We start from the raw sequence: 13,215 nt of genomic DNA, 5'->3' as shown, positions 1-13,215 counted from the left end.
GCATTCAGACCCAATGAAATGATTGGGTGAACATGTTACGGTCCTGTGCCTTTTAGTGAATGCTGAAAGGCTGTGAAGAGATATCAACCAGTATAACAAATATGTTTCTGGAAAAAAATCACCTGCTATGCACCTGCTGCGCCTTCTATGGATGTGTTTTAATTCTGTTTTAGAGTACATATATATTTTTTATTACTTTATTCAAATTTCTTTATGAAAAGATGCAAACTCTTTGTTGTAAAATACATATGATCCAGAGTGTTTGGGAGGAAGGGGTTGACTAACCTACTACCACAGAGTTTGCTAAATGAGATACAGTAGATGACAGCTGCTTTTTAGCACTGGTTGTTTGTGTCAAGTTTTCTCTGGGGCTGATGTCTGTTTTGGATCCATCAGAGCTGCAGATCTCTGAAGTCTGAAGTTCAATTTCATTTCCCCTGCTAGTGGCTTGCTGTAGTGCCGTGATCTGGTCCTTGCTAAATTGTTTTCTAAGAAGCACTATGACAGGAACGGCGAAGAAATAGGAACAGCCACTCAAACATGTGATCAAGCCCAAGAAGATTATTCTGAAAACAGAACAGCAGGGCTTTGTTTGTTTCACTTTGTTGGTTTACACATTCATATTAAAATTCAAAGTATGTAAAAATACACTTTTAATTATACATATTGTAATAAGATTATAAAAGTCATGTAGTTTTTATAGACATTTATATAGATTTGACAATTTATTAAAACATTTTTTGCCAGTTTTCTGGACAATGTCCATATCTAATAAGGACAATTGTTAATAATTACAAACCCACATACTCACCTGTACATATTTGAGTCGTACATACGACATGCACCTCGGCCTTCGCACCTCTTCACTCCCCATTTCAAGCATGTAGAGTCGATTAGAGCTCCAAAATAGATAGGTGCAGTAATACCCCCTCCACAGACAAAAAACGGACTTTAAAATTTAGTTCCATGTGATATATTTAACTTACATGCCCAAATGCATCGTTTTATTATTTTTCTTGTATAACTATACAATAACATGTTTCAGAATAAATTTTGTACCCAGTGTTCGCATTATAAGTGTTTGAATACCCAACGCTAGCGACTTCAGCTCAGGGGGGATGCATCTGAAAATATAGAACAGTACCCTGTCTGTGAAATCCAAGTCTCGAATTGTGAGATTTGGAGCATCAACATTTGATTTCAGTCACTGATGTCACATTGATTTAAATCTTTGACATGACCTTCCTCAGTCAATAATAAAGATATCGGTAACACTTTACAATAAAGTTGTATTAGTAAACATTAGTAAATAAATTAACTAACATGAACAAGCAATGAACAACTTTTTCAGAATTTATTAATTCTTGATAATCAGGGTTTCCACACCTTAGTTTACTTCAAATTCAAGGACCTTTCAAGGACTTTCCAGGCCCAATCCCCTCAAACTCAAGGACTAAAGGGGACACATTTCAAGTGAGAGCAAGGTTACATCGTGCTGCCCTTAAAGATACATTGTTACAGTTTCCTTTCGAGGGAACTTGCGCTGCATCACTGCAGTGACACTTTGGGGACGCCTCCAAATGCGTCTGAATGTGTATATCAAATTCAACCAATGGTGAGGCTTAACGACAAAGACAGGGGCTGCGTCCGAAACCGCATACTGTACAGTAGGTACTGAATTAGATGAAGTACCTACTTACTTGACGTTAAAACAGTAGGTACTGTATAGTATGAATCCTGGTAGTATGAATGAGATTCGGACGTACTACATCCGCCATGTTGCTACATCACGTGACATACGTCGTCATCACGTCATGTCATTTCAGCGCGAAAACAGCCGCGTGCCTCTTCTTCTTCGTTGGATAACTCCTCGTCCGGGGCATCATGGGATAGTGCAGCGTCCATTGTATGCACACTGCAAAATCTAACCGGAAGTAGTAGGTCATCCGGGTACTTTTCGCATACTGTTTTTCGAATACTATGTATTCGGACATACTACTCGCTTCGCCTACTGCTTTTCGCGTACTATATAGTATGTAGTAGGCGGTTTCGGACGCAGCAAGGGTGACGCGGGAGCCAGGAAGTATATCGCTATCTGAAATATTGCCAAAGACGGCGTTACAGGGACGTAGGAAGTATAGGGCATAGAGACGCAGCGACTCGTTCCCTTCTCAGGGAACAACAGTTACATACGTAACCCAAACCGTTTTCATATGTTAAACACGTCTATGCAAAAAAAAATTTTGTATGAATCAACATTCGCATACAGAAGATATAAGCATTTAAAGTGAACAGTTTAGCACGTGTGTTTAAAAAGTACAAGATTTTTTATGATATTATCCTACACTACACAGGGAATAATATGGACTTCTTGCATAAAATAGATTCAAGCCCTTTCAATGACCTGTATCTATGTATGTATATTTTCAAAAACTTTCCAGGTTTTTTCCCCAGATTCAAAAACTTTCAAGGATTTCAAGGACCCGTGGGAACCCTGGATAATGTTAGTTAATTTCAATTTAGTTATTCGTGTAAATTAATTAAAGATGCAATTTGTATAATCAGCGCCGCTAGAGGGCGCCAGATCAAATCAATAACAATGTAGATTAATGATGCTCTGAAGCAGCGTGGACTGATGGGATTTGTTGTCTTTAACTCAAACGCTGATGGCCATCAATCAGACGGGAACGAGAAATCATGTTACACATGAGGTAAAGTAATCAAGTTTTATAAATGTTGTGTTTGATGACATTGGTTTTTTTCATCATGTAAGGTTTCATGAAATGTTCAAAACGCAATTGTGAGTCATAGATGTTACAGTATTAGTCCAATACGATGGTTTGTTAACACAGCACAGAATTAAGTGTTCAGATGAACAAACTTACCATAAAAAAGTGACCCGACAGACGCTATTACTTCCGCATTTGTCCACGACACTGTTGTCATGTGGTTTTTACGTCAGTAAAGGCGGTAACAAAGGGTAACGTAGATATTAACGTCATTTACAGGCGACTGCACTGCCCCGTGTCACTGTTTAGGGCAGCAATTTTCTCATAATTTACAAGTAGTTGAAAACATTATAGATATTGATAGTAATCAGCTGGACAAAATATATAACACCGGACTAGTGGTTTTTGGATATTTTACTGCAAATATCTTACAAATTGTACCTTTAATGTAAACAATGCTTGACTTTATAAATGTAGTAGTAAATTCAGAAGAAGTGTTGTTCAATGTATAGGTCATGTTAGCCAATGCATTAACTTATTGTTAACAAAACAACCTTATTATAAAGTGTTACCAAGATACTACATTATGTAGGGAGATTTTTTTGTTGAAAACAGTAAATTTGATAAGGTGGATTTCACAGACTTGGTCACACAAGAACAATAATTATAATCAAGAGAAATATATGAATAAAAATTAAAAAGTAAAATGCATTTAATCTCAATCTAGCTTTTGTAGATTTAATGTATTTATAAAACAATACAATAATCCAACATAAGTAATTCAACTGTTAATTTAATGTGATTACTTGCATATTAAAAAAATCAACTAAATAAAAAGTGATCTAAAAATATGCTGTGAATTCTCAAGTAAAATATTTTCCTCTTTATGAAAAAGATAGTAATTTTTAAATAACGTTAAATAACTGTTCAATGACTGACCGTAAAATGACCATGTATCCTGGTGTTGTGCCCAAAGACTTGATAAATGAGCTCAGGACAGATATTGCCATGTAGGAGGTGAAACTTTGAGTGCATTCCGGTCCCCGGGGACACTGACCCAGAGACACAGACCTACTGCCCTCTACTGGCGAGGGGATCAAGACACAGCTACAGTTGTGGAAAACCTGTGAACATAAAAAGCAAATGTGATAATAAAATGTCACAAAAGAATTTGCATTGTGTTTTAGGAGTTACCTAACCACAAACGATTATTGCAATACACTACCTTAAATAACGTCATATCTTTGTCTTAACATAAGATACCGTGTTTTTCCCATGTCCTGTGGAGCTGGTGCATCCTGCGAAACATGGCGATGTGTATGTAATGCCACTGTCTGAGCACACCGGATTCCATTCGCTTGTAGAGCAGGAACAGTCCCGGTTACACGTAGACACGAGTGAACTTTCATCGTGTGATATACTGGCAGTCCTGAAGAGAAAGTCCTGAATTGGTGATTGTTGCAACAATATATTTTGTAGTGAGGAAGTTGAGAACAGTACGCTTTGTTCAAATGAACTGAAAGACAGTGTTTACTTACAAAGATATACAAACACTTTACCCATTGTAAGACACAGTGAGCCCGGCCACACGCACATTGTCACACTTTGTGCCAAATTGGAGGAGGAGCAGAAGGCAGCCTGTGAGGGAGGTGATAAATGAAAACTGGGCTCCCGCTACCACGCTCAGCTTGTATCTCTTCATAAGTAAACCACCCAAAAATATTCCCACGGCAATCGCAGGCAGGTTAAGGACACCTGGGAGACATGACATGGGTCAATCCTTTTAGTGTTTTGTGTTTATCCATGCAAATTTTATCTTTAAATCTTTTAGAGGCATATGATTTAAATGAAGCCAGGACAATTGCTTTAGTTATATTAGGACATTTAGGCATAGTTTAACATATCCGCTTTTCTAAGCGGATTTAAAAGAGGAACTATATTTTATGGCGTAATAGCACTTTTGGGAGTACTTCGACTCGGCGCAGTAACACCCTCCCTCTCCCATTATGAGCGTGAGAAGGGGAGCGGACTTTTCAGGCGAGTCGAAGTACTCCCAAAAGTGCTATTACGCCATAAAATATAGTTCCTCTTTTAAATCCGCTTAGAAAAGCGCTACGTTTTATTTTGTACCACCAAACTTGCTCGTATAACTACTCATCTTAAATAGGAAAAACGTTGATGTGTTTGGTCACTTCTAACTTTATCTCTAAATGGTACCATTGAATGAATGGGGCTAAGCTAAATGCTATCGAAGCGTCGCAGCGCGCTCCAGCGCTTACGTGCACGCACACAGATGATAGAGGGATGTATCAACAATTCTTAGTTAAGGTAATAACATATTTTAATATTGAAAATGAGTAGACTATTCCTTTAACCGATCAGAGGCCCCATTAACATTTTATAGTAGATAGAAAGAATACTATGGAAGTCAATGGGGCCTCTGATCGGTGTGATTACTTACATTCTTCAAAATATCTCACTTTGTGTTTATCAGAACAAAGACATTTATACAGGTATGCAACAACATGATAGTTTGTAAATGTTGACAGAATTTTCATTTTTTTGGTGAACTATCCCTTTAAGACCATTTACATGAAAGGCTTACCAATAAGGAAGTTAGCTCTTGATGTAGACTGACCAAACTGTTGCTCCATGTATTTGGCCTTAAAGGTGAACAGGCCGATGATAGAGTTGAACTTCAAAACAATCTCACAAAGTAACAGGAAGTATATGGGAGTGCTCAGGAGTCTTTTCAGCGAAGGCAGGAATCCTTTAGTCATAATATTTACATGAAAAAACACAAAGATATAAGTGATTCGCATTAACTAAAAAAAATGAGCTCAACTTTAATTTTAGACTTAATAGCTATCACTGAAAAAAATGATTCATTGAATTTAATATAATTTTTTAAGGTAAGTGGTTGCAATCAATTTATTTAAGCTACATTTAAACAAAAGTTTTATATTTTATTTTACCTTACTAATCTTTTTTTGTTTTAATGTAGCTTAAATAAATTGATTGCAACCACTTACCTTAAAAAATTGATTAAATTCAATAAATCATTTTTTTTCAGTGTATACCCATAACCTGCTTTAACAGTAACAGTTTGACCACAACAAAGCAAGCATATAAAAATATAAAATATAATTATATAAAAATATAATTTCTCATATTTTCCAAAAATATTTGACTAATTAATATCGACTGCATTTTATTAATATTTCCTTCATAATTTGGCTGGTGCTGCGTCTTATAGTCAGGTGCGCTTGTAAGTCAGTATGAATTAATTTTGACATTTATGAGGCAAGAGACAACATTACCGTCTACAGCCGCAAGAGTCCGCTATATGCTGCTCCTGTATTTATGTAATTCAATGGATTCAGTGATGCGGAAAGATGAGTCTGCGAACTTCACGCTAGTTGGCTTGTTCGGTTAATTTAGCCTATTCAACCTTCCAGGTAAGTTCTGTATGCTATATGGTTTATCGATAATATTACTTTAACGTACAGACATCTATTCAGGCTGCTGTTCCGTCTGTTATTGTTTAGTTGAATAACTTGCCTTTCCAGATTAAATGTCTGTTCTTCGGCTTGGATTTTGTGAAATAATTTTCTAAATTAACGCGACGTATAGACAGTTTCAGCAGTAACAACATAAACAAGCTGCTGTCGCGTTCCGCACGTAACTTCCGGTAAACTCCGCTAGTAATAAATAACAACAAAGTACTTTAAACGTAGTTTATTTCTATAACAAGCAAAAAAACAACACATAGATTACCTAGGAAACCAAAACATTTGTTATTTTTGACGAGGCATTTGTTCAAGAGATCAGTTTAGCAACTAGTCAGACCATTAAAAAAACGAAACCGGAAGTAAAGTTCAGATCCAGACGTGTATCACGTGCGTCCGATGAAACCGTCTATAGTCCACTGCGACTTATATATGTTATTTCGTCTTAATGACACATTTGTGAATGATACGGCTTGTACTCTGGTGCGGCTTATAGTCCGGAAAATACAATACTGTTTTCTAATTTTTGTAAGTTGCTTTGAATAAAATTGTCTACTAAATACCTGTAATTATTTACCTATTGCTATAAGTTATATAGCTTTGTAAAGACACGATGATGAGTAAATGACAACATTTATTTCTGGAATTTGGATTAAAATTTCCTTTAACTATTTTTTGTCATCTTGAATTATAGGGACACTCCACTTTTTTTGAAAATACGCTCATTTTCCAGCTCCCCTAGAATTAAACATTTGATTTTTACCATTTAGGAATCTATTCAGCCGATCTTCGGGTCTGGCGATACCACTTTTAGCATAGCTTAGCATAATCCATTGAATCTGATTAGACCATTAGCATTGCGCTTAAAAAACCAAAGAGTTTCGATATTTTTCCTATTTAAAACTTTACTCTTCTATAATTACATTGTGTACTAAGACTGACGAAAAATTTAAGTTGCGATATTCTAGGCCATGGTATGGCAGGAAAGTCCTTGATTATTACGCCAGAATGAGAGTATAGTTCCACATCGAGCTAGAAAATCGCAACTTTTAATTTTTCGTCAGTCTTAGTACAGTGCAAGCGCCAGACCCGGAGATCAGATGAATCGATTCCAAAATGGTAAAAATCAAATGTTTAACTCTAGGGGAGCTGGAAAATGAGCATATTTTCAAAAAAAGAGGAGTGTCCCTTTAATATAAATCTCACAACCTGGATTTTACCCTAAGACTGAAGAAATGTAGATAAATGGCAAAACAAAGTCTATTTGCTTATGAATAAAGTGACTCAAATAAGATATATGTCGAACGTTACGTGATCAAACCGGAAAACTGGTTAAAACTGGTTCCGGTTGCGGACATGTGCTATCGTAGCTTGTTATTGTAATTCGTAGTAATATTATTTGTGTTAAGTTCTTTTTTTATTCCAATATCTGAATGTATGTGAGAAGAAAATGCCTTTGTCAAAAGCTATAAAGTATACCATGTTGACAAAAACCTTTTCAGAAAATATTGCATTTGCTTAAAAGGTGGAAGGAGGTTACCTTTTGCAATGCTGGTCAGTTTTACGGAGTACATGGTGTGCCCCTGATCCACATTTAAGTTTTCCCTCCTTTCCTTCTCCCCTTGTTTGGGTGAAGATCTGGGCAGGAACCAGAAAGGAATGCCAGCAAGCAGTAGAAAGGCAGATGACACAAAGAAACCAAGCCACCAAGCGCCTACCCAACGTGCATCTTTTGAAGTGATGGTCACACTGTCTGAAAGGAAATGGGATAGAATACGTTGAAAGAACAAAATAATGCAAATCTCTTCAGACACAACTGAAAAGTTAAAACTTATGAGAGTTCACATGAATCCAAATAGTTCTTGGTGCTTACCAATATCGACAAATCCAATGTCCACATAAAGACTTGCACACAAGGAGCCCAGCAGAAAGCCACATATGGGACCCAGCAGTGTGATAGTCTGAAGACATGCTAAACATCAAGAAAGGAGATTATTTGCCAACCTTGACACTGTCAAAAAAAGATCAAAATATGGTCCCTAGCTGACACTGGGGTCAGCTTTCAATAAGTACACATTTGCACCTAAAGAGTTCATAATAGTATCTCAGAGGTACACATACCAAATGTATACATGGGTCATTCTACAAAAAAGGTGGAAATGCTTGTCCCTTGCTTTTGCAGACCCCTTAATCATTTAATTTGACCCAATAATCCCATAATTATATATATTTCAAAAATATAGACTGTCCTTAAAATGATAAGAGAGAGTTTATTTATTTTTCTTTTTTTCTTTTTTAAACTTTTTTTTAAATGTATGGTCCTGAAAATTGTCCTGTCCCTTTGATCATACATGGAAGTTGAACTGTGTACTTATTATTTAAAACCATGTTTTTTATAAAACAAATCTAATTTACATTTCCCTTTAACCCTGTATGAATTTACTACAACACTGAAATTGTAAAAATACCCTATTAATATAAATAATATCAAATAAATATTTGTCCCCCAAATTTATGTCATTGGTGTTACCCTACCCAAAGCACTTTTATTTTGAATAATGGCAGCCATTTTGTTAAAATATTAGTTTTTTTCTGTAAATTGTCATTGGTGTTACCGTCATTGGTGTTACCGTCATTGGCGTTACTTCTCTAATGAGTACTTCCTAAGCACTATTCCTTTAACTGACTAACATAAAAGCATAAAAACAAAACAAGATGGAAAATTTTATGAAAGTTTGTAAGTTTTATCATATTCATTATTATATTCTAATTGTGTCATTGGTGTTACATTGTGTCATTGGTGTTAAACCAAGTTTTGGTGTTATGAATGTATTTTCTTGTACTTTCTAGTAATATTTTGTTGTTGATATGGGATGTACAGTAAGACATTGTTGATATTTCAGTCTTTGCATCAAAGCCTTTTTGGTCGAATATTTTGTTTTTGTTGGAAAAAAGTCAAACTGAGAAGCAAATAATGTCATTGCTGGGTAAAGATGAAGAATTTAGTTAAACAAATATTAATAATAAATTATTTTTCTTGCTGTTATCATTCCTCTACTCAACCTTTAACTAAATACACAAGCTGTAATGAGAAAAAATATTTAGTATCAATATTAATGTTGTTTAAATCACAGGTAACACCAATGACAAATAAATGACTCATGGATTCTTTATTAAAATGAATTAAAAAGTTAAAAATAGATTAAGCTCACCGTTTTGCGGATTCATAAATTTGACAAGTTAATTAATGCTATTAAAAGAAGTTTTGGGTATGTTGAAAGAAGTTCATTAAGCAAATTTTCATCACCCGAATTCCACTTTTCTGTAGAATGACCCACATATCCTTACCCAAATAGCACATATAAGGACATTTTAAAAGGCTACTGCCCCTGTGAAAGCTAACAGTGTAGAAAAAAACAACCAAGTATCTTATTTTCGCTTACCAATGTAAAATGCTGAATTCTCTGCTTTCGCGAAATCATCAACGTAAGAAATGCCAAGAGGTGTGACTGGTGACTCTCCGATTCCCCTGAGAGCATTTCCCAAGAACACACAGATCCACATTCTTGATCCAGGATCCTTCACACATTCTAGGGTTTGAACAGCAAATATTCCTTAAAAAAGTCTGAAGAATAAATTTCTATAAAATCAATACATTTTCATTGTTACTTTAAAAAAGTTACCTGTTACAGTGTTATTAAAAGACTTGACGTGTAGATAATCACTTTGAGCCATGAAACCATACTGACAAGGAGCTATACTGAGAGTCTTGTTAGCAAAGCCGTGTATTTCCGTGCCATATTTGTACCTGTAAGATGAAAACTGATAGAGTTAAACACTAAAGTAACTGATGAAGATTGACATATAGTACATGTTTAATGAATAAATACATGTATAAATGTATAAATGCATGCACCGGCCCATGAGGAAGTGTGGCAGTCCAGCAAGAGCTGATCCAATAGCCATGAGAAAACAGCCTATCCCTATTAGCCGAGGTCTGTGCAGTGCCGCTCCGAAATGACTGACCAGTGCCATGAAGAGCAAGTTACCTGCAATAGGTCAAATTAAAGAACAGTCAGTTAGCTGTACTTATAAACACAAAGTACACAAATATTGACTGTAAAATTTAAAGATAACACCAGAAGGATTTATTTGTTAGTTGCATAAGCTAACATGAACTAACAACAAGCAATACTTCTTCATGTAGCTCTGAAGCCTTGAAGCATTATGTTTATGTACAAACCCATCTCAAAACCGCCATCAATAAGACCAACAACAGAGCTGGCAAGGTCAAATCTCCTCTCAATCTGAGTGATGGTACTCTTCATGTAGGCTCCACACAGAGCTTTGGAAAAGTATACAAAGGAGAGGGCGATGATGAAAATCTGGATGACCCGTCAACGTAGAAAGAGAACCAAATGGAGAATTAAGTCTGGAGACTGTAATTTTGAAGAACGATCAAAAATGTAATTAACATTATCTACTATGACAAAATATCACATCAAGTAAAGCACCTTTAAACTGGAGAAGCAGAATTTTTGGGGGGTCCTTTTCTCTGGAATGCAAAGGCCCTGTTGGCTGGTTGTCTTACCACGGTCCTCTGCAGATGGCTCGCTCATTTTGCTGTACTGTAACAATCCTTTTGATAAATGTCGAAATACTTTTAAAGCTGATTTTAGACTTAAACTCAGAGACCCGAAAAGTCTTACTTTACTCAGTAAATGTATGAATAAATGTGTAAATCTGTCATGTTTATTGTAACTTTATTCATGGATTTTAATTTAAGACACTTTATCCCTGATGGGCTGTTGGGGACATTTTTTGCCCATTTTTTTTTTTTTTTTTTTTTGCCACAAATGGAATGATTTTTTTGAGAAAATTCTTTGAAACCCTTTCATGGACAAAAGTGGTTTGTGGACAAAAAAGTCACAAAATTAAACAGCTGTAAAAAAGTATCAGTTTATTTATTTATTTATTTATTTTTGCATAAATCTGTTAATCAACCTCAGTACTGATCAAAACTACCAAACGTTTACAAAAAAAATCCATGATTTAACTCTTTAATTGCCAAGTTCATAAGTGATGTCACTGATTTTGGGGGAAAAAACATACAAAATGACAGTTTTTCAATATAAAAAGTGATTGTGGACTGGATTGTTTTGTCTTGGGCATTTCAAAAATTAGTAAAAACCTTGGATTTGATGCATTTTAAGTTTTATACAGTGTTATACTCCATATAACTCAATGTACAGGCCAGAAATTAAGCTGTTTTTTTGCACAGACCTACTTAAGGGTTAATAGTGTCACATTGTGATCAACAGTAAAATGACAATTTTACCTCTTTGCAAAGGGAAAAAACACCAACAATAAAGAATGCATGATTATATGATGTCATGGCTTTGCAATCAAAAAATGTTGTTATAATGGAAGTCAATGGAGGAAAAACAGCCACAAATAGTAAATGCAGGAGAAAAAAACTGATACTACACAAAAACTAAAAATGCGTCAAAACCAATGTTAAGTGAATGTTAAGTCCCCATTCACTTCAATCATATGGAGAAAGGAGCAATGACAAAATTCTTTTAAATGTCTTCCTTTGTGTTCAGCAGACAAAAAAGTCAAACAGTTTTAGAAAATATGAGGGTAAGTAAATGATAATAGATTACAGTTTTATTATTGGTTAATCTATCCACACTGTAAAATAATAATCTAATTAATCACCTTATTTTTTATGTTTTAAGATTTACAAGTCATTAAAACAATATTGACTAGAGATGAGTTGCTGTAACTTATATAATAAAGTTGACCTAACTAAAGCAAATTCAACATGATTTAATAAATTGCAGCAACTTATCACCTGTGAAGAAAGTTGAAATAACTTGAAAATCCTAGTTGACTTAAAAGTGTAAGTGCAAAAAGATTTTTTTTACAGTGCATTTATAAAAGAAATAGGTATAAACAGTGACAAAGACATTGCATAGCCTTTATCTCATCTTCACATCATCACATTGGTAAATGGACTGCATTTCTATAGTGCTTTCATATAGACCATCCAAAGCGCTCACATTCACCCATTCATTCATACCATGCAAGCCATGCAATGCGCCATCCAGCTCGTCAATTGAACATCAACTATCTACTAGATTGAAAATAGCACATATTAATTTTACTGTATATTAAAGACAGCTGGAAAAACAAACAATAAGCTTTAAGGAATTTGAATGGCAAGTGTTGAATTTGTATGCAGTTCATATAGATCAACTTTCCAACAGTAAACAAGTTTGCTTAAAAAGTTTAAAACTTACCTTGTGATAATTTAAATTGACGTTCAGATATTCCAAACTTTGCAACAGGCAAAGCCAAGCTTCTGTTCTAATGTCCCATCTTTAAAATAGTTGGCTAAAATGACAAAACATCTCATGCAAAAATCTTGAATAATAGGCTAAAATAATGCAAAATCTGCAGAAAAGTTTGAGCAGGGAACATTATTTTATAGCAAAAGCAAATCTTGTGAAACAGAACTATCCCTTCACCTTGTTCCCATGAAGTACTCAAAGTAATCCTCTTAGATTAACTGTGTCCCCTCCCAGTAAAAAAGCCTGGGATGGAAAGAGTGGGGTGAAAATCAATGTCAGGGGTTTGAAGAAAACAAAGTGACCGAGGGAAATAAATAGTGTTGTAAAGTGTACTGTACCTGACACGGGACATACTGTAGGAAGTAATCTCTCCAATGGAGAGCCGATGTGTTTCTTTAAAGGCTTTGGTTTACTCTACAAGCCAGTTCACACAAAAGCTGCTCCACATTTCTATTCCAGCAACGCATCAGCTCACTCCAACACGTGTTGCTGAAAGAGTGTTTTTGTCTTAGTTAAAGCACAGAAAATGACATGTGGCTGTGATTCAACACAATATTTTTAATGCCAAAGTTGGCTGTCATGTCATATATTAACTTGATAGTCGTCACATCTTAATCATGC

At 35.3% G+C, this 13,215-nt stretch overlaps 1 protein-coding gene across 4 annotated transcripts; it reads right to left on the bottom strand.

Annotated features, from left to right (window-relative positions):
• Positions 1–269: 269 nt before the first annotated feature.
• Positions 270–12,953, bottom strand: slco1e1 (solute carrier organic anion transporter family, member 1E1). Of its 4 annotated transcripts, none has more exons than XM_055190199.2 (15): positions 12,933–12,953; positions 10,753–10,877; positions 10,482–10,623; positions 10,155–10,287; positions 9,922–10,046; positions 9,682–9,828; positions 8,112–8,210; positions 7,779–7,991; positions 5,335–5,499; positions 4,289–4,484; positions 3,993–4,158; positions 3,669–3,853; positions 1,060–1,124; positions 812–929; positions 270–566 (listed from the first exon to the last, which is right to left on the bottom strand). In XM_055190199.2, exons 2-15 carry the CDS (start codon positions 10,855–10,857, stop codon positions 281–283), a joined length of 2,145 nt encoding a protein of 714 aa, XP_055046174.2. In that variant the 5' UTR covers positions 10,858–10,877; positions 12,933–12,953; the 3' UTR covers positions 270–280. The 4 variants fall into 4 exon arrangements, with proteins under 4 accessions (XP_055046174.2, XP_055046172.2, XP_055046176.2 ...); XM_055190197.2 differs by lacking the exon at positions 12,933–12,953 and adding an exon at positions 12,544–12,774; XM_055190201.2 differs by lacking the exons at positions 1,060–1,124; positions 12,933–12,953 and adding an exon at positions 12,544–12,782.
• Positions 12,954–13,215: the final 262 nt, after the last annotated feature.

This window comes from Misgurnus anguillicaudatus, chromosome 1 (genome assembly GCF_027580225.2).
Source record: "Misgurnus anguillicaudatus chromosome 1, ASM2758022v2, whole genome shotgun sequence".
Taxonomy (NCBI): Eukaryota; Metazoa; Chordata; class Actinopteri; order Cypriniformes; family Cobitidae; genus Misgurnus; species Misgurnus anguillicaudatus.
The sequence above is the reverse complement of the archived record's forward strand: the minus strand, read 5'-3'. Positions and strand labels throughout refer to the sequence as shown.

Coding starts and splice junctions, on each gene's coding strand:
- slco1e1 (XM_055190199.2), bottom strand. CDS start 10,857: ATGAGCGAGCCATCTGCAGAGGACCGTGGTAAGACAACCAGCCAACAG. Junction 10,288..10,481: donor TGATGGCGGTTTTGAGATGG/GTTTGTACATAA, acceptor GACCTATTGCAG/GTAACTTGCTCTTCATGGCA. Junction 930..1,059: donor ACTTATAATGCGAACACTGG/GTACAAAATTTA, acceptor TTGTCTGTGGAG/GGGGTATTACTGCACCTATC.